Source organism: Lates calcarifer, linkage group LG6, assembly GCF_001640805.2.
Source record: "Lates calcarifer isolate ASB-BC8 linkage group LG6, TLL_Latcal_v3, whole genome shotgun sequence".
Taxonomy (NCBI): Eukaryota; Metazoa; Chordata; class Actinopteri; family Centropomidae; genus Lates; species Lates calcarifer.
This window is the reverse complement of record NC_066838.1, coordinates 18,581,447-18,608,930: the sequence shown is the minus strand read 5'-3', so window position 1 is coordinate 18,608,930 and position 27,484 is coordinate 18,581,447. Positions and strand designations below refer to the sequence as shown.

The 27,484-nt window shown below is 40.8% G+C and overlaps 4 protein-coding genes across 13 annotated transcripts in view; 2 read left to right on the top strand and 2 right to left on the bottom strand.

The window, feature by feature from the left end:
* Nucleotides 1-17,754, top strand: part of cnbpa (CCHC-type zinc finger, nucleic acid binding protein a) — a 144,716-nt gene extending 126,962 nt beyond the window's left edge. The window contains exons 1-5 of one of the 6 annotated variants that reach the window (XM_018701061.2): nucleotides 13,509-13,633; nucleotides 15,754-15,868; nucleotides 16,134-16,211; nucleotides 16,405-16,603; nucleotides 16,765-17,754. In XM_018701061.2, the coding sequence (XP_018556577.1) occupies nucleotides 15,757-15,868; nucleotides 16,134-16,211; nucleotides 16,405-16,603; nucleotides 16,765-16,882 (507 nt within the window). In that variant the 5' untranslated portion in view covers nucleotides 13,509-13,633; nucleotides 15,754-15,756 and the 3' untranslated portion in view covers nucleotides 16,883-17,754. Of the gene's footprint in view, nucleotides 1-13,508; nucleotides 13,634-15,753; nucleotides 15,875-16,133; nucleotides 16,212-16,404; nucleotides 16,604-16,764 lie in introns of those variants that run through there. The other 5 variants (XM_018701060.2, XM_051071309.1, XM_051071311.1 and 2 more) reach the window with 5 other exon arrangements.
* On the bottom strand, nucleotides 327-15,695 carry raf1a (Raf-1 proto-oncogene, serine/threonine kinase a). 5 transcript variants are annotated; one of them, XM_018701054.2, is made up of 19 exons: nucleotides 13,965-15,695; nucleotides 11,843-11,943; nucleotides 8,530-8,756; nucleotides 8,286-8,398; nucleotides 8,046-8,148; nucleotides 7,799-7,956; nucleotides 7,406-7,495; nucleotides 5,996-6,149; nucleotides 5,411-5,530; nucleotides 5,224-5,248; nucleotides 4,288-4,403; nucleotides 4,043-4,160; nucleotides 3,741-3,825; nucleotides 3,399-3,575; nucleotides 3,263-3,309; nucleotides 3,019-3,137; nucleotides 2,739-2,870; nucleotides 1,695-1,829; nucleotides 327-1,592 (listed from the first exon to the last, which is right to left on the bottom strand). In XM_018701054.2, exons 3-19 carry the CDS (start codon nucleotides 8,728-8,730, stop codon nucleotides 1,452-1,454), a joined length of 2,034 nt encoding a protein of 677 aa, XP_018556570.1. In that variant the 5' UTR covers nucleotides 8,731-8,756; nucleotides 11,843-11,943; nucleotides 13,965-15,695; the 3' UTR covers nucleotides 327-1,451. The 5 variants fall into 5 exon arrangements, with proteins under 5 accessions (XP_018556570.1, XP_018556571.1, XP_018556569.1 ...); XM_018701055.2 differs by lacking the exons at nucleotides 11,843-11,943; nucleotides 13,965-15,695 and adding an exon at nucleotides 10,651-11,135 and having other exon boundaries at nucleotides 4,288-4,400; XM_018701053.2 differs by lacking the exons at nucleotides 11,843-11,943; nucleotides 13,965-15,695 and adding an exon at nucleotides 10,651-11,134.
* A 737-nt stretch (nucleotides 17,755-18,491) lies between the features above and the next one.
* On the top strand, nucleotides 18,492-22,713 carry LOC108900164 (haloacid dehalogenase-like hydrolase domain-containing 5). The gene is made up of 8 exons (XM_018701058.2): nucleotides 18,492-18,841; nucleotides 19,667-19,870; nucleotides 19,967-20,079; nucleotides 20,180-20,273; nucleotides 20,380-20,413; nucleotides 20,496-20,670; nucleotides 20,820-21,008; nucleotides 21,475-22,713. Exons 1-8 carry the CDS (start codon nucleotides 18,722-18,724, stop codon nucleotides 21,869-21,871), a joined length of 1,326 nt encoding a protein of 441 aa, XP_018556574.1. The 5' UTR covers nucleotides 18,492-18,721; the 3' UTR covers nucleotides 21,872-22,713.
* Nucleotides 22,714-25,978: 3,265 nt separating this feature from the next.
* On the bottom strand, nucleotides 25,979-27,337 carry gp9 (glycoprotein IX (platelet)). Its single transcript, XM_018701059.2, has 2 exons — nucleotides 27,175-27,337; nucleotides 25,979-26,843 (listed from the first exon to the last, which is right to left on the bottom strand). Exon 2 carries the CDS (start codon nucleotides 26,840-26,842, stop codon nucleotides 26,096-26,098), a length of 747 nt encoding a protein of 248 aa, XP_018556575.1. The 5' UTR covers nucleotide 26,843; nucleotides 27,175-27,337; the 3' UTR covers nucleotides 25,979-26,095.
* Between the last annotated feature and the right edge of the window lie 147 nt (nucleotides 27,338-27,484).

Genomic DNA, 27,484 nt, shown 5'->3' with positions numbered 1-27,484 from the left:
TTGCCAGTGGCTATGCAGCGCACAGTGGCATCAGCCAATAGTGGAATCCCCTGGTGGCGTGTCTGGACTGGATCCCCTGTGAGGTTACACCACGTTGCCACTGCTACAGCAAACATTACACCCTGCCACAAAGTCTTGCACATGTGTGGGATTTTACTGTTAGCGAACAAGAAGCGAGGCAGTATAATCTGATGTCGACTGCCCGTCTTGTGTTCCATTGCTGCATTTAAAATGAAGATCAAGTGATATATGTTATCATTGCAACATACACTGACTCATCAATGTATTTCCTTAACAAGAAGAAAAAAAAGATGACCAATACAATCTTCTCTGGCAAAGAAATTTAACTTAATTTTATTAAAATATTGAATAGACAACTTTCTCACCAAGTTTCACAATAAAACGTTTAACCTCCTGAAAGAGACATGATAAACAAATACAAATTAGTTTCCAAATCATTTTAAATATTTAAGACAACCGCCAAATGTCCAGCTCATGATAACCTACACATGGAAGGACTGATGAGAATGTGTGGGATCTGTATCTACAGATCAGTTTACTCGGAGCTAAGAAACCATTGTGTAGACTGTTGAAACATAACCATTGCTTTTGCTAAAATGTGCAAAGTTTTCCATCGTCACTCATGCTCGCTGTCTGACAGGCTATAATTCCTAAAAAAAAAAAAAAAAGACCCAAAAAGTAAAGATGATAAAAAGAAGTCAAAGACAACAACAACAAAAAAGACAACAATTTCCCATATCTACTCCATTATCATTTAAGACAATGCAAAATCAACTACTACTGTGCAACTAAATGGACTACATCCAACGGCTTTGTTTGTGATAACAAGAGGAAATGAAGTTGTGCAGGATCTTAGTCCAGGCTTTGTTTCCTCTTAAGGCAGGTAAGCTTTAAAGGTCCTCTTCATTAGAAACCAAGGTGACCAGATAGAAGGTTGTGCTTCACATCACAGAACCCAAATCAAGAGGGAACGCATCTGTCTCCCTCTTGAGCTTCCTTCAATGTCCATTTATCGCTGTCTTAGGTAGGTGTGCGTGCATGTATTTACAAATTTTACCAAATGCATTGCCACCATGGAGCAACTGCATACTTCTTAATACGTGCAGTGATAAGCAAGGCACCACCATCCGTGTATCTTACGCCAACCTCTTCATGCGTACATCCCGCCGCAATCCATCATCACTCACTCCCTGCCATAGTTAATCTAACATGTACTTCTCTCCGCACTTCCCTCTCTCCTCTTTTCCTTACATATTTTATTGATTAGCATGGGTTTATGTATGATTGCATGTGCATTTTTAGGTCTATATTGGCATCCGTATGCAGAGAATTTTGGTTGTACTGAGCTATTTGGACTATTTGGGATATTTCAAAGAGGAAGAGGATGGGGAAGTGTGATGAGAGGAGGAGGGGCAGTGCTGTCTGAGCCTCTAGAAAACAGACAGTCTGGTGGAGGTCAGAGTACAGGCATTGATATCCTCAGTGTGAGAGGCTCTGTGCAGGGACGGTTCTGAGGCACTGCGGTTTATCTTAGGGAGGGCATGCTGGAGAAGTTCAATGGAGGACAAGATCTAAAAAAAAAAAAAAAGCATAAATGAGAATAAAAATAAAGATTAGTCAAACAAAGCGCTCTTCAGCTTGGCTGTCTACACCGAGCAAGAGAAACAGTTCACCTGTGGGAAGAGCGGCCTCTCGTCCTTGGACTTCTTGATGCAGTCAGCCACCAGCCGTTTCATGGCTTTGGGGCAGTTCTTGTAGAGTTTACTGAGGTCTGGGGACAAATAGCCTCTTCCTACCATGAAGATGATCTGAGTGGGGGAGTCACAAAGAACAGACGAGAATTAGGAAGTGTGTATAAAACAATTTAGAGTTGAACTATTGATACGAGTCAGTGCGAAAGTGGGAGACACCTGATCAATCCTAAAATCAGCAGTCCACCTCAGAGATAAATTTATAAATATGGCCAGTGAGTCTAAGGTGACAGGCATCTAAAACACTGGAGCTATTGTAAAGGCATGAGTGCATGATGCTGCAGAGATAAAGGATGATAGGAGCACTCTATGTGCCTGCCAGGTCAGCTGAGTGCAAAGTCATTCTACAGTATCAAGGAGACTGGGGGTACAACAGTGGATCATAACAGCTCTTATGGGTACGCTCTGTACAGCAACTTTTGCCTGATTCGAATACAGACAGTAAACTGAACTGAACAAGGAGCCAGGCATGACCTAGAACAGGTCTTGTGGCCTGTAAGAGGACCAAAAACCACAGACCACATTTGCAAACCCATGCACCCCTTTTCTCACACACGTACAGGGTTGTGTTACGGGAGGTCTAAAATTAGGCCAGTGGCTCCAGGACGCCCGCCTCTGTTCCATGGTGGGCCTTAGGCCAGCTCCACAACCCCCTTCAGACAGCAACCCAGTGTCTTTCCACCACCTTCTGGCCTGGGTTTGCAGGCTGACACTGGGACCCAGGCGAAGACCAGAGCTCATACACATATCTGCTTGTAGGGTTACAGCTCTGTCTGACATAACCAAATCTAACAAGATTGCAAGCCTTGGTTTTTCACAAATTGATTTATGCAAGACAAAACAATTACAGTTTGTGGAGAACAAAATGGGTCAGTCTCATTATAACCTCTTAATATAACTTGCATGAACCTCATTATCACTAAACTGCCTGACAGGCAGAATGACGTGTGAATGATGAGAGTCTACCTGATCTCTATTTGCTATCTGGGAGTACGGGAGCTCTCCCGTCATGAGCTCAAAGAGAACAATTCCATAGGAATAGACATCAGACTGGAAGCTGTAGGGATTGTTATCCTGCATCCGGATAACCTCAGGAGCCTGTGGAGATGCAGAAAAAAAAAAAACAAGCACAAGGGAGGACATTTAGTTTATTTTCTTTATTTTGTCTGTTTATTGTGTTTCCCAACTCAAGTCTCTCAATGTGGTTGTTGTGTTGTTATAGTGAAATTAAAGCGGTGTTACTGACCATCCAAAGAATGGATCCAGAAGGCTGCTCCACCTGATGGGAGCCGCTCCACCTGGCCTTCACTGTGGCAAGACCAAAGTCCCCAATTTTCACCGTGAGCCCTTCATGCAAGAAGATGTCTACACCACTGTCAAGGAATTAATAGCTAGAACACACTCAAGAAACTTATAGAACATTAAATGCTTTTATCTGCAACTTCATTCAATCCAAGTGCACGCTATAAAACAGCCAATAAAAAGGATACTGTTGGACTTCATGTCACGATGAATGATGTTCTTTGCATGCAGATAGCTGAAAATGAGACAGAAGTTAGACAAGATATATATATATATAATTTTTTTTTTTCATTTATTGGAAAAATGTCATACTTAAGAACTTACTCCATGCCCTGAGCTGTCTGCCTGGCGATGTCCATGAGCTGGATCATCTTGAAGTTTGTCTCCAGGACATGAATGTGTTTGTAGAGGCTGCTGCCCTCACACCACTGGGTCACAATGGCCAGGTTGTCCTTCGTCATGTAGCCCATGAACAACAGGATGTTGACATGTCGTGTTTTCCTGCAACAGAGGCAGAGGGGAAGAGGAAATCACGAAAAACAAAGATAAGAAAAAACTTTGTGATGAAGATGATTCACCAATAATTCAGCTGTCAAAAAAGGGGAAACTCCAGCTGTTTTGACATCTACCATAAACACTGCATCCATGCTGTACTGTAATTCTTACCTCAACACAGCCACCTCATTTCTGAATGCCTGGAACTGCTCTGGTGTGGGGTCAGTCACCTTTAAAATCTTAACTGCTACATCACCTACAACAAAAATACCCTGCTCAGTTACCCTTAACGCATAAACACCACTATAAGCTCATATGAAAAGCAATGTCACATGCACACTTAAAATTTTCCAACCATTTTATCTGCCAGTTAACTTATTCCAAAGTGTGGAGTGTAGTTTGACAATGCAACATGAGAAAGTGTTAGTGGTTACACCTGTAAGTGCCCTGCCCCATCTGAAATGCATTCCTACCATGCCATTTCCCTTTGTATACAGTTCCAAAGGAGCCCGAACCGATGCGGGAATGAAGATACACCTCACTGGCCTCAATCTCCCAGTAGTAACTAGAGTCCCGCTTGTCCCGAGGCCTCTGTATGAGGAGAAAACCAAAATGGTGGAATTAATGCAAGAGACATAAATATTCTGTAGGGTAGATTGCACAAATTGGTCTGAAATTTACTCTATATACAACATACAAGGCATGATATCGAACTTACAATTTTATTTTTCTCATGCGTGTTGAAGGACGGGGCTCTCTCTCGCTGGGCAGGTGCAGGGGCTTTGCATTGGGACTGGGACCAGCCTGTAGGGCTCTGATTGGGGGAGCTCCCTGCTTCAAGAGGACAAAAAGGCAGAGAAGGAAGGGATTCAGGATGGGAGAGTTTGACTATGCCAAGAATCATTTACTACATACTGCACAGGGAATGCTATGTAGAGGACACTATAGTGTGTCAGATGGCAAAAATCAAAATGATGACTTCAGACATTTAATATTTCCTCTGTCCGTACGATGCATAATGGTTGTTAGTGCTCAGTTAGAGTCTATCAATTGTGCACTACTTTTTAGGATGCAACTAAGTGGGATATAGTAATTCTCCATTCTGGCATGCACTACAAAAAGGCAAACACAATATGTAATGGACTATAGGGCGAATGTTGAAAATTAGAGACACAACCTTTTCCACTATCAAAATTCTCCTGTTTCGTGCTTTCCTCTCTGTCAGTCTACGACAGCTATGATTGGCAACAGTAAAATAAATATTCAAAAGGGCCATCACATTTGATGATGCACAAGTGCAGAAGCAACCACTGGGATGGAAAACTAAGATTGAAAATAAAAGTCTGCATTCTTGTTTAATGGTGTATCACATCTAGATTAATCTGGCATTATTACTCTGTACTGCTTAGCAATTGATAACGCCTATTAAATGTAATGGGTAGACATCAATGTCAAATGCTCTGATGAGAAATTTCTGATGGGGGAGGGTAGCTATAGAGTCAATGCACAAAGAGAAGTTTGAATTTGAACAGCAATAGGTTTTTAATCAATTCACAGTCAAAGGAGGAGATATCTGCTGAAGGTGAAGGGAGGAGGTGTGATGCAGCACAAAAGTGGTGACATGAAGCTCATGAGATACACAGCAGGCACTTACCCGAGTCATGATCACGCATTGCATCCTAGAGAGACAAAAAAGCAGAGCGTTCTGTCAGCTTGTTCAGACAGTAAACCACACACTGCACTGTCACTCATGGTTTGACTTCAATACTGAGATGTGAATGCAGATAGCCTGTTTGCAAGGCATGCCATTCAGACTGCACACAGACACTCTGCTTTCTAACCTTTTCTGGACTCTCAGGTGAGGCCTCAACAAAAGACTGGGAGAAGTGCACAATACCTACTTTCCTCTTCAGCCAGAATCTATGGCACCAGGAGCTGGGGGAGGTATTCAGCCATTCTAGCTACTCCCCAACAGGGTACAATACAACAGGCCAGTGAGGACAGGAGGGAAAGGGACACAGTAAAGTAAAGTGAGGAAGGAACAATGAAAAGAGTGACGCTCAGGTTTCTACCTGGACAGGGGAAATATTCTACAAAGCATGCAAAACTAGTGAGCTGATTATGCAAGAACACTGGCAGTGGAAAAGCAGAAACTAGAACTCAACAGGGGGAAGTCAAAGTGTCACACATTTAAAAATCGCTAAAATAAGATGCTATCAGGGGAATTACACCAAACAGGCTCAACCTTGTCCAGGTGGGTTACTTAACACAGAGACAGATAAGAGATAGAAAAAAAGCAAGGGAGGATAGTTGGAATGCCTGCGATGTACGTAGGAGGGCAAGATCACTCTCAGGCAGGAGATATTTTAGGAGTGGCTGCCTGAACCTACAGGAGTACCCAAGGGGCCCATATGGTGTGTAGTTACCTCAATCATGCTGCTGTCTACAGGCAGGGTAGTGCTAACCATGTGGACATTGGGCGTGGAAGTGGAGCGCTGCCTCTGGGAGAGACCGCCGCCTGTGGGTGGGTAGGATGTGGTGTAGTTGAAGGCATGAGGGGTGGAATATCGGTGGGCTGAGCTACAGGGGAGAAACATGGATCAAATATTACGATTGAGAAGACTATTGGCTTAAATCTTGTGTCATGGCTTCAAAATGGCACACAGCACTGACATTTAACAAAAAACCAGATGTTGGATTCTGTAACTTCTTTAAAATTGGGCCGTCATGGGTGTGGTGGCGGTGGTTGGTGCAGGGGCTTTCTGGTTTCATTTCTGTCATTTTCTCTCACTTTCCCCATTCAAGAATCATCTGTTTATGTTGTGCTGTCTGCTACCACATATGTAAAATCAAATAGGAGCATTATAGATGGTAAAAAAACAAAACAAAAAACAAAAACAAAAGTAAAACTGAAAAAAAAATAGCACCAAGAGGAAGTAGTTATTGGTTAACTTTACTGCAGCCTTCCCCTTACCCCATTTTTGGCTAACTTGACACTGCAGAGTTATTTTGCCCTCCATGTTTGCCAAGATCAGTTTTGGCACAGCTGAGGAGTACAAAGCTCACCAGCCAAATATGTTAATCTCCAAACAATCCAAATATTGGTCTGACTTGAGATGTTCACAAGCACAAAATCTAACTTTAACTAGTTAAGAAATTCAAAATAATATGAACAATAACTGTGCCTGGTGACCATAAGTAAAACTTTCAGCTTTAAATCTAACCAAATACCTTGGTACACCTCCTTTTAGTGGTCTAGTACCTGTACTGTGCTGTAGCTGCTAGTTAAAATGGAGACGGTGGAACTCCAGCTGAATGACGTATGTAAACAGAGATCATATTACATCACACTTACGACCATCGGAGTGCACTTTTTGAGAACAAACCTCCTTTTGGCAACACAAAAATATGTTTCAAAAGAGTATTTGAGATTGCTCTGCATGGAACAACTTGCTACTTGAGCTCTAATTTGGCTGCTCAGAGTAGTTTTTAACCATTTAGAAGGCTCCTGAAACAACAGGTTCTTTTCACACTTCTTGTTACATCAGCTCTTGGACTAGTAAGCCCCCATTAAGCTGAGGACGTCATTAAAAACAGGATTTAATTAAATTAAGATCAAGGTTTTTTGGAAATTAGAATATTAACTACAACCGTGTTGTAGTGAAGTGTGACAAATAACAGAAATATCATGGATATCTAAACCTGCTGATGATTCTCCAATCATACGCACAATATACCCACCCAACACCTCAAACTCATTACGCAGTAAACCACAAAAACTAGAGACTTTCTCGTGTTAATTAAAGTAATACAGGGGTATGTCATGGACAGATCACCTTGGAAACCGTGTTAAGGATTCTCTCATTCGCCTGGATGTCAGCGGTGGCAGTGATGGGGCACCGCTCTCACCAGGTGTTGGACACAGCCTGAAAGCATGAGGGAAAAAAAGAGTGAACAGTTCATAGTATATAGTGCATTGGAGTGCTTAATCAAATAACAGCTGACTGCAGCGGTTGTCGTGTAAAAGGGTTTCTCTCTTCCCTGTCAATGATATGGATCTTTGAGTGATTACGGTCCTACAGCCTGCATGCAAAGTAACACTAAGGAGCCTCTATTCTCAGTGCAAGTGTGCAAAGCCATATATATATATATATATGTGTGTGTTTGTGTGTGTGTGTGTACATATGAGTTTAGACACTATGCTCTCATTTCAACCTGAAGACACTTACAGGAGTTGTCTGATATTGCTCCAGTCCACACACATTGTGGGCACTTTGGTGCTACAATGCTCATGGAATTTGTAGCCACATGTTTGGCAACGGAAACCATTCAAAAGAAACTTCTGGCAAATATCACAGAATGCCAACTTCAGATATGTTTTCCGAACCTGACAACGACAGAAAAAAATGCATTTATTTCATTAGCAGCAGCACTTTTGTGAGTGTTGAGGATATTGTAAATACTTGCAGCACTCACAAAATTATGCGTCGTCAGAGGAACGTGATCTAAAACCTCCACCAGCAGCTCTTCCCCAATCAGAGAGGTGGAGTCAGTATTCCAATCCATCCGTAGTTTTTTACTGTCACAAAAACAGACAAAAGATTCACATAAAGGGATATCAAAGCAGAGAAAATAACTGAAGCAAGTAAGAATGTGATCTGTACAAACTCTGATCTTATTTCCCTGGTTTCAAACCCACAACAGTGCTGAGCTCACCTTCTCTGTCCTGGATGCAGCCTGAAGACAGCACAGCACTGAGGCTGCAGACCTCGCACCTTTAATGCTTTAATCAGGCAATTGTGCAGAGTCATACCCGGTCGCACGTTTACCTGAGGAACAAAAAGAAAATGTGAATTCATGTCTGCCGGCTGGGATGTAAGCAGCTCCATATGCATTTAGATAACTGTGTACCAGTATTGGAAATCTGGACCTTTCCTAGCTGCAGTGTAGATCAACTCACCACGGTGCGCTGCTGGTTTGGGAGGTAGACTCGGATAGTGCTGCTAGTCTTGGAGTCAGGCATCTTGCTGTCATCTGAGGAGCGACGCTGGCAGGGAAAGCCCTGCACCATGGTTGGTGAAAGGCATGGGCCCTCGAAGGCAGAGTCCCTCATTCCGAAGCCGTTGCTCAGATTCTTCCACGCTCCCTGGAGGTGCTCCATTAGTAAAGCCAAGTGCTCTCAATGGTCTGAAAAAAAAAACATACACATACACAAACAGTATTAATACTCAGAACACTTGAAAGCACACATCACCAACTGACTTCTTTATTAATATTACATTAGCTCTCTTTCTTCTTTGTAAGGATATTGGTGGTGTTCAGACTCAAAGTGTAAATGAAATAGAATGTAAATGTTCATTGTTTAAAAAGTAATTAAGTCCACTCCTCCATCAATCTTTTTGAGGGTATGTGAGTGTTTAAATGGATTCTCTGAGATCTATCTATGGATTATCAAAGACGATACCCTGTAGTTTTGAAAAGTGGTTTCAAAGGTTTTCATTGAGAAAGCAGCTGTGGCTTGAGTGTGTGTCAGTTACAACGGTTTCTAATAATGCTAAGTTTTCACAGTGAAGAAAAAATAGCAAAAGATATATTTGGTTTAGAGTATTTACTGGATGTAATCTCCAAACATAATCTCACCAACTGCAACCCTCTTGCATGATGGCGTGATTGGGGCCAGTTCCAGTAAAGAGAAAATGTACGTTTTGACCTGTTTAGTGGTCTCATGTGCTTATTAAACTAGTTCTTTATAGAATCCCACATGTGAGGGTTTTGGACATAAAAGTGGCATCTGCTGTGGCGACTTTCCTTTCTTTTTCCATTTGAGAGGCAGCAGCAGAGCAATGTAGACAAACTAATCCACTCTGACAAAGAGAATCTCAGGCCAGCACAGAGGTCAGTCGTGTTATTTACAGTATATGCTTTCAGCGGACTCCTTCCTCTGCACGGTCAGACAACAGACAACTAAAACTCACCAGCATTTAAAGGATCACAAAAATCATAAATAGGGTCTAAAAAATGACTTAAAAAACACTGGTATACCAAACACAAAAGTTATAATCTTGAAAAACATTTGACATTTGTAAACTAGGCAGTGGCCTGAAGAAAAAACCTTTAGTTGTTACAACTCAAGTTGGACCTACCCATTACAAACAAATACTCTCCCTCTTCTGCTTTGTTTCCAATACAAACTGCAGGGCTATATATGTACACACAGAAATTTCACTAACTCTTGGTCTTCATTTTCAGTGTGTATACTTTCACCCTGCAAAACTCTTAATTATCTCTGGTGTGTCTGTTATACAATGAGCTGCTAACAGTGAAGAGATGATTTACTGCAGTTAGTGGTTAGCTGTCACAGCAGGCATACTGGGTATGTCACCAGTACAGAAAAGCAGGAACTTGGGGAGGATTGTGGGTCTTCCACCCTTCCCACCATGCTGCGGGAATTGTGTTCAAAACAAGAGCTGTGATCCATCCAGAAAAGGGTATCAACAGAAAGAATATGGGGTCCAGAATAATCAGACGTTTTTCCCATCTGCCTCTGTTACACAGAACTGGTCAGTCTGCATAACACAGTCTGCTTTGCAAACCCAAAGCGCTGCTTCCACGTAAAGAGTTTCTGTGACTTGACTGAAATCTTCAAAGTCAGAAATGTAGGTGAGAACAATGTCAGCAGGTTAGCATATTTTGGCAGAGTTATGGTTGAGAGGCTCATTGAACTGACTTTGAACGCCTCCCCAGTTAAATTAAACTTATTGCTAAAATGACCACAAGTCAGGACTACGACTGAAATGCGTGCACGACTTGCACAACTCTAACAGCTACTAGTAACTACGTATGTTTCATTAAGGCCTGGTAGATCCAGATTTAACTGTGAAATTGCCTGTAGGCCCTCAGAGGCCAACTATATCGTTAAACTTCAATGCACAGCCCTATTCACCCTCCATTCAAATTTCACTTGGTCAAACGATACATTTTCTTTGTCGTGTGCCTCACGGAGAAGCGGTTAAACGGTTAGCATTTCAAACATAATTCAAAGTGTAGCAATGCTAGGAGCGTATAGCCTGTGTATGCTTACCAAGAGAAGTTAGAAAAGTTGTGCTCCGCCATAACTTCAGGAAAAAGTGGCGTCGGTGACATCATCATATTTGCAACGCATTCAAAGAAAAGAGGAAAAAGTCGAAGTTGCTAAAAATCCTGACACTGTATCATATAATCTTGTATCCAGTAAATGTAGCAGCACAGTAAAGACGTCGAGGTCATAGGCGGGTCTCTTTTACGAGCCACCTAGAATAATAGAGGAAAAGTTTTATCTCCCAGTCGTGGTAAATAGGAAAAAATCCGTCGGACCCTCAAAGTGACACGACGAGGGATACTCTTTAAGTCCCGTGAGGCACTTTCAAATTAAAACTCCCATAAGTCGCTCGGTAATGCCTCGCTTTCAAATCAGTATTTACGTTGTTCCAGGAGAAGGTGAAAAGGTTTGAGTTCGTGTCGTGCGTCCGTCTGACGCCAGTGATTGAAACAGGACCTTGCAGTCATAACAAGAGTTGCAAGCATCACTCACACTGCGCAACTATGGCACAAACTTAAGCCCTCCCACTTCAGCGTTAGTGTTGTTTGTCCTCATAAAAAATCTACAGCTGCATTTTTGAAATGCTAGCCTCTTCGTGTATTTTAACATTTTACATACTACTACATTTAAAGTCTATCTCTCTAGCCTTGCTCGTCTTTGAGATAGCACTCTGAGGAGCTCATACTGCCAACGTCTGTCGTTTCGCAAAGGCTGATAGCGTATGAAACATTAATAATGTTTTTTATGTGGATTCGTTTAAATAGGGATATTAGTTGCAACACTATCTTTTGAAAAGCAAAATCGGCTCACTACCGGTTTGGAATAAGGGAGTAATCCATTATTAACTCCAAGTGCACCATCATCTGGAGACTTTGGGACAGTGCAACACTAAGACCTTGGAAATTATTTTAAAGCCTTCCCCTATATTCATGACAGCAATGTCACATTTTACCTATTCGCGTAAAGACAATAAAGATTCAGTCTGTGGTAAAGCACGTAGGAAAAGAATCAGAAATCAGAAAAAATATCTACATAAAGTCAAGATTTAAAAGAATGTCAGAAAGGCATCACTCTTTCGTTTAGATGGATCTAAAATGTTTCCACGCGCCAAAAAAGGCTTTAACATAATAAATTTCTTCTTTTCCAAACTGGCCCTGAAACAGTGTCATTGTGAAACTGTACCCTCCACACTCACCATGTGTTCACCATCTCTGTAGCATCCCAGTCTGGGTCCCCTGAGGTACCCTAATCACAGATGGCTCATAGGTCCTTTCACCAAGCTGAAGTTGACACCATCTGAGAATAAAACAACCTCATAAACATCCCGGTGAACATGTCTTGATGGGTTCAGCATACATTGTCTCCATAAAGCAGCAGATCTGGTTCATAAACCCATATTCTATGCCTATTTAACAGCAAACTGTACTTTCAGTCTGCCAATGTAACTTTACAATTTAGTCTGCTTTTCTGAAAATGGCATTTTCTTACAGATATCTCATCTAACAAATAACAGACATACCAAATACTGTTTCTGTGAAGATGAGGGCAGGGCTTTGTCATTGTGGAGCGTTTTAAGGTACCCCAACCCACATCCAACAGAGCCACTGTGTTTCAGTCACTGTGGGATATTAAGGTGATACATCTCTCAAACGATTAAAATTTATGCACCATGGGTTGACATATTGTTCTCCACCTTGTATTAAAGGTTTCCAGATGCAACATGGAGACCACAGGAACCAGAAATTGCTATCCGAGAGCTCTCTAACCGATGCCACCTTAAGAATGAGACAAGCTTCTTTCCCATTTATTGATCTGACTGAGCACTCAGGTCAGTTAGCTGAGACGCTTCCAGCTCCCATGGATTGTTGCCTCTATCAGTTCTCTTGTATTCAAAATATATGATGCAATCAGGACTCATTAGGCAAGAAGGGTTTGCATTAGATTGTTGCATAGATTGTTTTATGCCTCTTTACACTCTAATTCCAGATTCTTTCAGTGATTTTCAGAATTTAGTTTAAAGTTTGCAGAAACATTTCAGTAGGTTTGTTTCATAAGTTTAGCTTGGTGGCATTCACAACCTGCATACCTTATATGTTTTCACTCAAGGTGTGTTTAAGAAGTGCAAAAATGGGTTGAAATAATTAAGATGTTGTTCGTTTGCTCAAAAATTCTCATGCTCTTTAGTATTTTTCACTCACTCTGCAAATTAACTTTTTACTTTGGGAAACTCAAACAGTAACAGTAACAGAGGTAGCCTTTACTGAGAGCCAGATACAGACATCTCTGCACAGGTTAATTTTACAAAGGCGCTTCTGAGACATGCCTCAGGTACTACCATTAATTAAATAAATACAACTGACTGAACGTGATTATTGGAGACATTAGAGCAGTTTCTACAGATATGCTTACAAAAACGTATACCTTTAAATGCAAATGTACTGTGTTTCAAGCAATTTCCATTAATATATTTAGGCTAATAATGAATAATAATCACATTGTTTAATCCATATTGTTTAAGTCATTGTTCCTGTTCAAATGTAAATAGCATCTTATATACTGTACCTATCTTGTGGATTCTATACATCCCCTTTTCTTAATTTTGGAAAATATGTTATGAATTATTATTAGTAGTATTAACACTGTCTAATGTTTAGAAGTAAAAGTACTACCAAGTATATTGCTATTATTGAGTCAATAACATTCCCTAGTATTTGTAATTTTAGTTTTTAATGTTGTAAAGTAAGTTGTAAAAAAAAAAGGTCAGTCGATTTAGGGAAAAAAGATCATTCCATAACCATGATTGGCTGATTCATAGAGGCGGTGTCCAGACACTCTCGTTTTTGATTGGCTGTTTGCAGAGTATGTGACCAATGACTGTGCAGGTTTTTACTGGATACGGTGAATGACAATTCAGGAACTCCTGCACACACCGCATGTAGCGCAAAGAAGGAGGCGTAAACACTGACATAGCTAGGTAGCCAGCAAGGTAAGCAATAAAACGGCACTAAAATTAATTTGGTCAATTGATATTGTATATCTGTAAACTATGAAACTATGGCGTGTTTAAATTACGTACGGAGGAAAATGGGTCGTTTGGTCGGTTTTCTTTTGTGAAAACGCACTAGTTTTGGTTTGGTCTTACCAACGGAGCTTCGGGTTTTCAGTCCGGCCTGCTAACGTTAGCTCGTCACAACGACTTTGGTGTGTGCGCCCAGCGCGGGAAATTTTGTTTTTATGGTATATTCGCTCGATTACCCGACAGAAACCATTTATGTTAAAGCATTATCGCTATAAGTGTCGCATCCACTCTTTCTTACTGGAGAAGGAAGGTCGATCGTCGACTGAACCGTGCTTCTTGGTCGTGATCGTGAGGTGGTGTGCTAGCATGTGCTAGCCAGCAGCACCAGTGTCTCGCGAGTACGCAGAAAAATCAACGTGACTAGGCCAACGTTAGCGTAGCTTCAACCTTTGGCATTTGATTCTATTTTGCAGACCCAGGACGGAATTAAGTCGCCTGGTTTTCTCAGGCGGCATAGATGGCCCATACTCGCCCTTAAAATTAGTCGAGTCATCTTAATTTTGGCTACAATTTGGGTTTGCGGTTCTGTAAGATGTTAAATCAACACAACACGACGCGATGTGACTGCCCTCTGGAGTTAGCTTTGCAAGTTAGCATACAATCCACGGCATGCTTTCATGGCCATTTCTGTAGTAGTCAGCGGCGTGTAACATTTATTGGACCGAGTTATGGAAGATAAGCTAAGTTAAGCTGTCTGCAGTTCTAGGTAAAAGACTCCGGTGGAAACGAGCTCTCATGTGTCTACTAAAGGAACATTATTACTTCAGTAACTAGTTGGAGAAACACTGTTATGTAAGTCATAAATTGGGGCCCGACAGGCAATCGGATGACCATTATAGGAATTAGAGCAACAAGTTAGCCCTGGCAGTCTTGTACTAACTAAATCTAGCTGCCTCGTGTTGTCATCCCACGCCGTCTTTTGGGCACTCATTGCTAGGACATTGATTACTCATTAACTCACATTCTGCCTGACTTGATGTCTTTAGCACCCTCGGCAAACTGAAGTTTGGCCTATGGCGATCACAACATGATTCCATTGAGGAAATCGTGTAAGTTAGTTTAGTAGTTAGTTGTAGTACGATGGCCAATTATGTTAGAAAAAAAGACCCTTTTGTTTGATTTGTAGATTAGATCCCCTGGTAGTAATTATGATAGACTGACTTTTGCAGTACTGATATGTGAGTTGTGTGCTGAAATTTGAATTAAATTTTTTAGTACACAAGACAATTTTGACAGCCGTGTGTAAGTGTGGTTATTTGATCATATCCATGATCAGGTTATTCTGATGACACGGTATTAATGACACCATGTGTAGACTGGCTGCACCACAAAAAGCTCACATCATCAGCACACCAGTTGTTCATTTACTGGTTCACACTAGTGTAGACAGCTGCATCCCTCAAAATGTAAGATTAGTTGGTCAGCAGGCTTTCACACCAAATATTACAAATAGTATAATGTGTGCGTGGTGGTGCCAAAGCGCATTACATCAGTAAGTGTGTTTGAATGTAGTCTAAACAAATTAGCGGCCAGTGACAAGAATAATGTGCTATATTAATGTTTTTAGGTTTTTAACATCATATTAAGCAGTTTAATGCTTCGACAGGCTGTAGCTAAGCTCCATTTGAGCCAAAATGTAGAATATGAAAACATAAGCTTGTATCCCTCAGTAATTGCTTGTGACAGCTATGATTGTGCAGTTAAATTTGCCATTAATAAATAACCACTTTGTCTTTGCAAGAATGCCTGTTCATGCATCTCATGCCTAGCTGCAGTTAAGTCAGCACAAAAACAAACCTCTTGGCAAATGAAGATGGTGCATGCCAAGCTAATACCTACATTTCTCACTGAAAAGAATTGACTTCCTTTGTGTGTTTGGTGTGAAATCCCTCTAAGATGGACAGCTGAGAAACACAGCCGCGATGTGTCTAGTGTACACAGTGTGTGAGCTCATAAGAGCAAGGAATAACTTTATTTTAACTGAATTTTATTTACTGATCTGTGTTTTTTTTTTTTTTTACATTTAGGTAATGGAGATGAGCAGCAACAGTGAGTGCTTTGGATGCGGCCGCTCCGGGCATTGGATCAAGCATTGCCCCAATGCCAGCGGTGCACGTGGACGTGGCAGGGGTCGGGGACGAGGCAAGGGTACTATATACTATGCAGGCCACACCCAGTACAAAATAATTATCACAAAATAGCCGGGCTGCACATTATTTAATTTCTAATGGCACTTTCATTCGTTATTCACGTACAGTTGTAGTTTTGGGATTACAGATGGATCTTAGCGCAGTATTCCCAGTGGAACATATTAATTTTGAGGAGAAACACTTTGGGAGTTGAATCCATAAATAAATATCTTTTCTTCTATTCATTTTTTCATGCCAATCTGTCTGTGTCATTACAGAGCTGTTCTGCTATCGTTGTGGAGACCAAGGACACATGGCCAGGGACTGCGACCAAACTGAGGATGGTGTGCATTCCAGTTCTGTTTGTTTTAGTTCATTTTAACTTACAACACAATAATAGAAGTAGTTGCATCAACATTTTAAAGTCATCATTACACAATGCTAACAGTAATATTTACTGTTTTAACAGCCAAACAGTCTTTTTCTCCGAAATTTACAGCAAAGCATTTTTAACAAACTGCTTTTGTTTTAAATTTTTTCCCATTATAGCGTGCTACAACTGCCACAGGAGTGGCCACATTTCCCGGGACTGCAAGGAGCCCAAAAAGGAGAGGGAGCAGCTCTGCTACACCTGCGGCAAAGCTGGTCACATGGCCCGTGACTGTGATCATGCCAACGAGCAGAAGTGCTACTCCTGCGGTGGGTTTGGCCACATCCAGAAACTTTGCGATAAGGTGAAATGTTACAGGTGAGTGTTTACTTGTAGTTCCATTTTGCTAGCATTGTAGTTTGACATCCCGTAATAAATTATTTTACATCTGTCCATAATAATCTTAAAATAGGCTGATTTGAATAAGTTAGCCACAATTGTATTTCTTTGTAGAAACTAATAACTGTTATCTCCCCTAGGTGTGGTGAGATTGGTCATGTTGCTGTGCACTGCAGTAAAGCCAGCGAGACCAACTGCTACAACTGCGGAAAGGCGGGCCACCTGGCAAAAGAGTGCACCATTGAAGCCACCGCATAATCAGTGCCCTCTGTTGCCCCTCCTTTTTTCAGATTGATGGTTGGTTGTATTATTTTCTCTGAATCCTCTTCACTGGCCAAAGGTTGGCTAACAGAGGCTAGTCCCAGGCCAGTGAGCCTCTCGACATGTAATACAATGAAAGGGGTGAAAAAAATATCTTTCTGCATTCAATACAAAAATGTTTTAGTTTGGTAGCGGTGTTATGTATAATGCTTTGTTAAAGAACCCCCCTTTCCAAGCCACTGGTGATCAGAGATGAATAAATGGGACTAAACATATGGGAACCTATAGGACCTCTGAGCTTGTGGAAGTGAGTCTCAGTAAAATGAGATAGAAGAAGGGAGTAAATAGAAACCGAACTTCCATGTATGGTTATTTTGGTTTGTTTTAGTGGGATATATGAGTTGGCCAAGAGAGTATGAAATGGAAACAGTTCATAACATGATGCATTTCAGCCCTACAAGCAGCTAAGAGGGCGATAACAAACTACATGTTATATTGCTAAGATATAAAAATTTTGGAGGTATTAAAAGAAACACATTCTTTTATAGAAATCTGTTTACAATTTAAATATCACTTGGTAGTCCAAGGGAGACTTTTCCTTTTAAAAATGGCTTTGGAATTCTTTTTTTTTATCTTGGCAAAATTTAACATCAAGAACAGTTGTCAGAACAGCAGAATTAGGAGTTATTTGGGAATGAAAAATGTTTTCACAGAAATCAAAATGTTATTTTTGTACAATATCACTTAGACTACTGTATAAATACCATTTGCTTGTACTCAGTTTTTAAGTCGGAAGGAAAGTGCAACTGAAGTCCTAGAAAATAGAAATGTAATTTTAAACTATCAATAAAGCTGGAGGAGCACGGGGATGACCTATTGTCTGATTTGAGTGCAAAATATATATTTGAAAGCTTGCTTTGAAATGACTTTACCAGCTCTCAAGTGATCTGTCTTTTAAAAGGAGTTAAGTCTGAGCTACAGCCTATCCAACACACGAGCCTTTATGATGAGTCACATGAGCCTTCAAAGAAGCCCATACGCAAGATAATCTGATAGATATACACTTAATCCTGCTTTCTTTGTTCCACATAAATGTTTATGCGGTCTTGCTGTGTCAATGCAGCGCATCTGCAGAATTACATCTCCACAATTCAGCCACATGTATCCTGAAATGTACATTTGTTAAATTTGTGCAGCCACACTTTTCAGTGCAGGCTATAAGGGACCACAGATAAGGGACTTTCACTCTATGTTAGCCTATGCTGGGTAAAACTGGGATGGGAATTCTGCTGTCTCTAACAGAGGGTGTCAGATTTCCCTGTCAAATTCCTGCTGGTTGCTTGAAGCAAATGTAGCCACACGAGGGTAGACCTTTCTAGTGAAAGACGACGACTAAAATGGAGAACTAACTCTAAAAGTCCACTGGTATCCATGTTGTGCCTCACAGCTGCAAATAAACGACCCACCATGACGAATACTTTAATAGAAAACTGGTGATCGGTGTAATGGTGATCGATGAGCTCGCATATTTCCGCAGTGGTGCTTATGCGAGCAAGAAATGGTAAGCTCCACCTCGGTGTCTAAAATGGCAGCGGGGGCTGCGGTGCAGATGCAGCTTTACACAGCTCCTTCCGGCACAGATGCAGCAAGAGACCCTCCTACTCCTCATATGTCGTCATCGGGTCTCGCCCAGTCAAATGAACGGGCGAGAGAATATCAGAAAAAAACAAGCCGAGCAGCCTGCGCGGCCGGAGCGAGCCGGCTCATGGTTCATGCAGGGTTCCTATTCTTTTTTCTAAACCTTTTTTTTTTAGAACCCGGTGATAAATAAAGGAGATGAAGGGACTCCTGCCGCTTTGCCGGGGCTTGTACACCCTGAGTAACCGTCAAGCCAGACGAAAAGCTGGGATTGTCGGTTCTCGGTGCGGGTTTTGCGGAACTCAGTCTAATAGCAAGGTACGGTTGGAGCTGTTGCTGCGCCTCGGCTCAGGCAAACAATACTTTGTAGAGGGTTCAGATTTTTTTTCGTTAGGATGTATCAGATCGACGTTGCATACAGTGTTGCATGCAACTTTTTGTCAGATGTGGCTGCGCTGGCTGGCAGGGATGAAACAACAGGGGATCTGACATCAGGGACAACAGCAGATGTAGCTTAACTGTATTTTCCCTCATGAGAAAAACAACCGCTGATACATCGTGTTCCCAGTTTGTTGTTACAGCCCCAGTTACAGGGCAAAACACTAAAAATAAGCACATAAAGATCTTTACACATCTGTTTGGGTAGCTGTTAGATTACTTGTAATATGCCAACAATGTAACCAAATGCCCCTACGTAGCCTACTGCTGTGTCACCATAGGATTCCCACTATGGATTCTTCTGTGGTTGCCCTGTGCGTTGCAAATGTAATAAAGGGTCCATATTATTTCATGCTGCAGAGTCAACCCTGACACAAATGTTATTAGAGATGAACTGCAATGTTTGGAAACAATATTTACAGACATTACAATTTCTATAAAGACATGACAAATCATCCTTCGATAGTGTGCATAGTCACAAATTATCCTGCTCTTTCATCATTGCACCACTGTAAAGCCCATCAGTTACTAAGTGAATCATCATTTCACCCAAATTTCGATCATTTTGACCAATTAGTCATCCTTTATCCACATTGTGTTGCATATTTCTCTGCTTGTTAAAAAAAAAAAAAAAAAGCTGTATCCTTTCATTTTCTTGCATGCCGTTAAGCTGACTAACCTGTACCCGTCCCACCCCTTCTACAGCCACAGCCAAGTTTTGGGCTGTTGTTCGACATTGATGGCGTACTTGTCCGGGGAAGGTTGCTAATCCCTGCCGCAAAAAAGGCGTTCGAGAAGTTGGTTGACTCTCAGGGACAATTTGTGGTGCCAGTTGTTTTTGTCACAAATGCAGGGAACTGCCTCAGACAAACAAAAGCAGACCAGCTTTCTCACATCCTGGGAGTACCTGTGAGTTATCAAACTATTGAGACTGCTATGGAGGATTTGTGATTGTTGTATGTAGACTCTGCCACTAACCTCTCCTAACAATTGCTCTGTTCGTAGATCACACAAGATCAAGTCATCATGTCTCATAGTCCCCTGAGGATGTTCAAGAAGTTCCATGATAAGTGTGTGCTGGTGTCAGGACAGGGGCCAGTCATGGAAATTGCTAAAAAGTATCCTGAAATCTCAGTTTCTTATGTTTTCCATGCAGGATTTATTTTAAAGTTGTACTTGAATAATGCTCTCCAATTCTCCTTAACACTCTGTCTTTAGCGTGGGCTTTAAGAATGTTGTCAGTATTGATATGCTGAGGGAATCGTACCCACTGCTGGACATGGTAGATCACAACAGGAGACCCAAACTGCCGGTAAGCTATTGAAATCTGGGGTAGAAATTAGATGTCAATTGTAGAAATATAGTGTTTTTTAGTCATATTCAGCAGCACATGTTTAGTTTCCCTTCTTTCATTTCAGTCCAATCCTGTTGGCAACCTTCCTAAGGTTGAAGGTAAGAACATGTAAGGTTTCATCTTAACTCACTAACATCTGCGTCAGTGATTAAAGTTTTTCCTGTTTTATTTCACACACAGCTGTGGTTCTGTTCGGGGAGCCGATTCGATGGGAGACCAACCTGCAGCTGATAATTGACGTGTTGTTGACCAGTGGTAACCTCAGCAGTGTTCACCAAACCCAAAAGATGCCTCATCTCCCCTTGCTTGCCTGCAACATGGATCTCATGTGGATGGCTGAAGCACATTCTCCACGGTAACCTTTAAAAACAAGTGCTGTCACAGAAAATTTAAAAGAACAAGAATTTCAATTATTAACATTGGCAGCCAAAGCACAGTCTTGGAAGCTACCAAATGAATGAGTCAAGATATCATTCTGTCTCACACTACCTCATTTTGTCTCAGGTTTGGCCATGGGACATTTCTCGTGTGCTTAGAAAACATATATAAGAAGATAACAGGTAAAGACCTGAAGTACGAGGCTCTCATGGGAAAACCTAGTGAGCTGACCTACCATTTTGCGGAATACCTCATCAGAAGCCAGGCCATGCAGCGGCAATGGAAACTTCCCATCACCTCCCTCTATGCTATCGGGTAAGGCACCAAGTTTCTCTCTTTCTCTGTCTTGCAAATGTAGCCAATAGCATGTGAACACATAAATGAAATTACATCATGTTCTTAATTGACTTTGATGCAATCCAAGAACAATGTAATGAAAAGAGACAGAAAGCGGGAACAAGTGCTCCAGATCAAAATAAAGGTCACCTTATTGAGATGTTACTCAATAATTTGGTGACTAAAAAAACATGAGGAAAAAACAGAACTCGTCCCCTTTCAGCCGCCTGCAAATGTGCCAGTGAACATACCACACATTTCTTTCAGACCATGCATGTTTCACTTCAACTTTTTATCACGATTGTTACTGTTGCGCTGCTACAGCTGTTCTGTGTTTGTTTGCAGACAGCAGAAAAAAAGAAAAATTCTTGCACATAATCAATATCTTGGCTAACTTTGTGCATACTACCCTAGGTACTGAGTCATCTCTCTTCTGCATTCTCAGGGATAACCTTATGACTGACATCTATGGCGCCAATCTGTATAACCGCTACCTGGAGGAGAGAGTTGCCAGAAAGAACCCCAAAGCCATCGCTAAGATGGTGGTCGCCACAGGATCCACCGCTCCTGTGCCCCAGGAGGAGGAGATCGACAACCTGTGGGAGAGCGAGCTAGCGCTGCCCTCCGCGACTTCCTGCAAGTCAGTCCTAGTCTGCACAGGGGTCTACAACCCTAATGCGGAGGTGCCGTCTGATGCAAGCCACTGCATCAAAGAAACTGTGTTTCATGGGCACCGGGACTTCAGATTTGACCCTGCGCTTGTGGAACCAGGCCACATTGTTCAGGATGTGGCAGAAGCTGTTGACCTAATCTTTGAGCAGGAGAAGTTTGTGCCTCAGTAGAGATTTGAGCTAACAGGTTCTGTGTGATCATGGAGGCCCTTGTAGAGGAGGAGTGAGGCATTAAACTGGGTATACCATTTAATGCATAAACCTGTAGGAGCCTAACACTGTGGACATTGTTTAACCACTTGACAGGGCATTGACAAAATATGGGTCATCTTTTAAACTTTCAACATTGAGACAAACTTTAGAGAAAATTAATCATGTAACTGTTACTGTCAACTGCTCTTTTATATTGTTTTTGTGATAGTCTTTAATTACCTGTTTTTCATTAAGGAAAAGTGTAAAGACTGCCTTATTTGACCCTACTAAATATTTTTTTAGATGATAGTAATGTTTTAGATTATTACAAATCCTGAAATCATCCTATATTTATTATAAGAATTTACCAGTGTTTTTAAGAAACATATTCAGATAACATTTGACTTTTACTCTCAAGGTGACATTTTATTATTGCATTTTTAGTCATTTGTTTACTCATTTATCCTGCAGAATCTATGCATGAATATAAGAGTTAATATTGTAAAAACAACTGTTTGATGTGCAATATTGTCCTCTAATAGTACTGTCTGTCTTCATTATGTCTAGTTGTGAGAGCCTTGACCAGTATTTGCACAGATCAGAGACTTTCATCTTTGTTAAATGTTACCATATCCTCCTGCCGTGACCTGTTAATTATGATGTAGAAATTTTAATTCCTGAAGGAAAAGCGAACTAAACTTTTGTTTAGATACAAGTAGAATGCTAATCAAAAGCTTTTACTGCCCCATATTTGACCATTTGTAGTAATTCAGTTACTGCAAATACCCTAACTTAAGAAAATATAAGGAAGTTACGCAACATGAACTGTGTGTGTGCGTTTTTTTTCCTCAATCAGAAATTACCTACAACTTATCTGAAATGATAAAGATATGGACTGTTTCTATGTAATTAAACATAAATGCTCAACTAGCTCAGTCAGTAGTTTACATATGGAATAACTGGTAGTTTCCAGAGATCACATTTTTTTATTTATCTCTATTTTATTGAGAATCATAGACTTGACAGTAATAACCTCATTACCAGGAAGGCAAAAAGAAATTAAATATAAAGGATAAAAAATATGACCTATAAGGACAAACCCCTGAACTAAACTGATTAATAGCTTTCTATCTGGAAATTAAAACTATTTTGTTGGTGCCCATAATGTAAAACATGGGCTGCTAGAAGGAGGAGATCAAATAAGTTATATCAGCTTTGGCTGAAATAACTGATTTGAAGTTCTTAAAATAAAAAACATTTGTTGTGGCATGCACATCAGTGAAGCCTTAAGCCAATCTAGGCAAAGTGCTGTCATCGCAGAAGTGGTTCCAAGTCAGCAGACCCGGAGGAAAGCAACTGCAGAAAACTGTAGGTGCCTTGCTCCACAAGGTTTTAATGTCATGTGACATGGTGACAATGCATAGTACTGGTGAAAGTTGGACAAAATTTCTAACAGTCATACATTGTTTTAAGCCCCGGTATATACCATGTCAAGTCAGCGCTTTGCAGTGCAGCAAAAAGTTGAATGCATCTAGTGATTCTGCTCATGGGACGTGCTACCATCATTTGTCAAAATGCCTACAGTCTGCTTCATTTAGGGTTGCTCAAATCAATCAGACTGAGATATCATGAGTAGCTCTCAGCAAGTACCACAAGTTGTTGTTAATAAAGAGGAAAATGCAAGAAATTAACTGAAAAACAACACAAATGTGGTTTCTAAACTTCACATAGGTTGGAGGTAGGACTTTGATCTTGGACTTAAAGATTCATTGAGTCTAGCAAGAATTGAACTCTCAGATTTACAATGTAAACATCTTATCAGTCAGCTATTTAGTCAGATAGTTATCTTTAGTCAGATAGTTATCTGACTAAATAGTGATCCAGCCAACCGATCTAATCAAGAGGATACTGGAAATCAAGAGCAGGGAGAGATGATTCCATTCTGTCAAGATACCAGGTGTGTGAGTCATGTGCTGTGTTATAAATCTAATCAATGATTAAATTATGTTTTCTAATCTTAATCTAAGTGTTCAGTGTTAGCTGTGCCTGAAACCAGAAAATCCACAACCATTCTAGTTAATATTCAGACAATTTGCAGCTATAATTTCTACTCTTTCATCAAGTTGTTGTGTCAACTTTGGGACAAACTGTGTTGATGTTATACTTCTAAAGTGTCTAAAATATCTACACAAAATAGCTACAGTCTATTAAATATCTACACTTCAATTAAGATATTTTTTTTGTCACAGCATCTAGTGGCCATTAGATGAACTATTTTTAAGTTGTCAGATATGTGACAAATTGTTACATCCTACACAGTACAGTCTGTCCCGCAAACACCCTGAATTTTGTTGGTTGTCCTAAGCAGATGACACAGTAAAACATCTATTTTATGATTAGTTATTTAGAATTGTGAAGGATTTATTTATTCTGAATATACACATTGTGCCATGCAACAAAGAAAGAAAGAAAGTATTAGTAGTAACTGTATATAAGCCCACTGGTACCTCTACTTCCTATGTGGCAGTTAACCCTTCCACATGGAGCTACTAAGAGCTGGAGTATGTGGAACAAACATTTGGTAACTTTTCATACTCTTCTGGTTGCTAATTTTGTGTGTTTCAGCTAAACTAGCATCATAGCCAGGCCTAGCCTATGTACACCTGTTTCCAGTTTGTCAGTAATGGGAAATTAAAAGATCTTATTAAAAGATCTTATCATTATTAATAGGCATAATTAAAATGTAATGCAGTAAGTTGGTTGAAAAGGTTGTCACTGACACAAATGTATTGAATTTGGGATATCTGGTTCACGGTGTGTCTAGAAATACTAGGTAAAGGACAACTGAGCTTGCTTTAGATTGTCATCTACAAGGCTTTTTCACTTTTGTCGTGGAGAAACCAAAGCATGTCCAATTATTGTTGACTTAGACTTTTGATATTTAACCTTTGTTCAACCTAGACTCAAGTGTGTAACTTTCCATTACTTAACAGCTGGAAACAGGTGTAGTCAAGCTAGACTAGGCTAGAGAACTTGTTTAGTTGAAGCATGCAAAATAAGTTAACAGAAGAATCAAGTTTTGACCTAAATCACATGTTAGCAATGAAAAAACTGCACTGACACATTAAACACACAGAAAATCTAATGAATGTGTTGATACTTTAAGCAGTGGTTAGCAGTTACCAAATGTTTTCTCCATGTGCTCCAGTTCTTGTTAGGTCAATGTGGAAGGGCCAGTTGGCCAAATGTTGCACTTCTGAAAACACTTGGCTCCCACCGTCATGTCTCAATAAACTTTCAGCCATTCATAACGTTCTGATAATCCTTGCCTCTTTCTCTGGGGTCCCCCAAGGGGAGACATCCTCCACTTCAACCTCCTTCTCCTAGTCTACTGCCCCCCCATCCCTGTCCTAATCTATCCTGTCCCTGCCCATGCTCCAGGTACCAGCAACAGATGGATTTGAACCAGCCACTCCAGAACCAGTACAACCTTAGTGGCCGCAAACAAATCCACCACGTCACTGAGTACCCTTTGCATTTGGATCCTCTGAGCAATTTTCAGTCTTCACCCTTGGGTGTTGAACTTCACCTATAATCAAACCTGCAACCTGAGAAATACCAAGCAGGCATCTAATGTCATGAGCTATTTAATATGATCCTCTTTGAGCCTTTGAATGTTTGCATTTTGTCTTTAACTTAAAAATTATTTGCCTCTTGTAAGATTTGAACCAATGCCCTCTGAACTACAAAGCTGACTTCTAACAGCTTGAGCCATCTGACCACTTGAAGTTTATTTCTTAGAGTTAGTAAGTCTTTCTTCTGAGGCTGCGGACTTCAAAAACCTACAGGGTTTAAACATTATAACAATACATTGTTAAGTTGTAATGTAACATTTTTAAAGATTTTGTTGTTGTTTTTTAAATGTTGTAGTGTTTGTCTTTGTGTTTTGTGAAATGCTGTAGCTTTTACCTTTAGGTCCACTGTACAAAATATTTAATAACTGGAATTTTTCATACAGTTATCCAGTGCATTTAATGCCTAAATAAGTAAAAATTTACTTGGAAGAAGTTGCAGGGGACAGAGCTCTAGATGTTCAGTAATACATCAATTTTATTCCAAAAAAACAGAAAGAAATCTATTGTGCTGCCTTGTCACTGCCCTCACCCCTGGGTTTTTAAATACTGCTGTAGACAAAAAGGTTTCTCATGTAGCCTTGATCTTTATATTGTGCTTCTTGTGCAGAATATCCAGAACTTGTGGCAGTAACTCCATGTTGAGAAGTGGCCTCTCTAGATCTTCCTCACAAGTGAGAGAATCTGAGTCTACACTGATCTCTGACAGCGCAGCGTGCAGCCTCTTTCTGTGTTTGGGCCTCAGTGAGCGCAAAGAATCAGCCTCAAATCCTGTGTGTCTCTCATCTATGGACAGAGTGAAGGTGGATGTTTTGGCCAGTCTCAAGCTCCACAGAAGGAGAATGATGACGCAGCATAGCATCACTCCCATTACGGTGTTGTAAGTCCCATTAGTGCAGTTTGCCAGAACACAAAAAGAAAAGTAATCATCACTGAGTTCAGTGATGGCTTTCTGAGCCACAGAGCTTGGACTGGCGCAGGTGGGCTCCTTTAAAACAATAGCTCTGTTCTTCAGCAACCAGTTCCTCAGGTATTGGATCTTGCAGTCACAGTGGAAGGGGTTTCCAGATAGAGAGACCTTTTTCAGACCAACCAGTCTGTCAAACAGGCCTGTAGACACAGAGGTGAGCCGATTGTCCTGCACATGGAGCTCTGTGATGTCTGAGGGCAGAGAAGGCAGCTCCATGAGGTTTAAAGAGCTGCAGTTTACTTGCAGACCAACAGACGGAGGGGCTGAGCATAGACACGGTCGAACAGTAGTATCTGCACTTGATGTGGTCAAGAGGAGGAAGACGGCAAAGCTTAAACCAGAGAGCATCCTGTAGGATCAAAAAAAGATTATTTCCTATTTGAACTGTAATTTCCAGCCTGCGAAATTAATTATTACAAAACAGTGAGAGTGCTTCTGAGAATGTTCTCAGTGCTGTTATATTGCACTCTAAAATCAGATCTCGTACATAAAGCTGTGTACTAACACAAGATTAAAATCAGGCAATAAACAAACAACAGTCCATCTGCAGAATGTGGCCTAAATGAAACTTTCCTTTGAAGCTGTAATAAAGATAAGGATTGAGATATGGCCAGATGACAAAGTGAAAGTCAAATCATCAAATGGTTAAAAAAAAAAAAAGAAGAAGAAAGAATACAAACCTTTTAGAGTCAAGCCAACTTGGACATCACAACTTGTAGTGCCAATCATCCTTAAAATCTCATTATGCAGACACTGTTTGTTAGAGTATTTCCAAAGCTCTTCTGACCCCGAAGGTGGCCCTGTTTTGTAACTGACGTCTTACCAAACTCTAAATAATTACACACCCACTACAGAGCCACGTCAGTGTGAGCAATGCACCAATAACACTGCACATTTATGGCGCATTTGACATGAAGGAAATCCATCTGCTTACAGGAGATAAGGTTTTATCTATTAAAAACAGTGGCAGAGGCTATCTGAGGCTCTCTC

Excerpts from the sequence above, each read along its gene's own strand:
- raf1a (XM_018701054.2), bottom strand. The coding sequence starts at position 8,730 with ATGGAGCACCTCCAGGGAGCGTGGAAGAATCTGAGCAACGGCTTCGGA. Across the intron at positions 5,531-5,995 it reads TAGACAGCAGCATGATTGAG|CTAGAATGGCTGAATACCTC; the intron begins GTAACTACACAC and ends GTTGGGGAGTAG. Across the intron at positions 5,249-5,410 it reads CACCTGAGAGTCCAGAAAAG|GATGCAATGCGTGATCATGA; the intron begins GTTAGAAAGCAG and ends TTGTCTCTCTAG.
- LOC108900164 (XM_018701058.2), top strand. The coding sequence starts at position 18,722 with ATGAAGGGACTCCTGCCGCTTTGCCGGGGCTTGTACACCCTGAGTAAC. Across the intron at positions 20,414-20,495 it reads CAACCTTCCTAAGGTTGAAG|CTGTGGTTCTGTTCGGGGAG; the intron begins GTAAGAACATGT and ends TTTCACACACAG. Across the intron at positions 20,671-20,819 it reads GCTGAAGCACATTCTCCACG|GTTTGGCCATGGGACATTTC; the intron begins GTAACCTTTAAA and ends ATTTTGTCTCAG.
- gp9 (XM_018701059.2), bottom strand. The coding sequence starts at position 26,842 with ATGCTCTCTGGTTTAAGCTTTGCCGTCTTCCTCCTCTTGACCACATCA.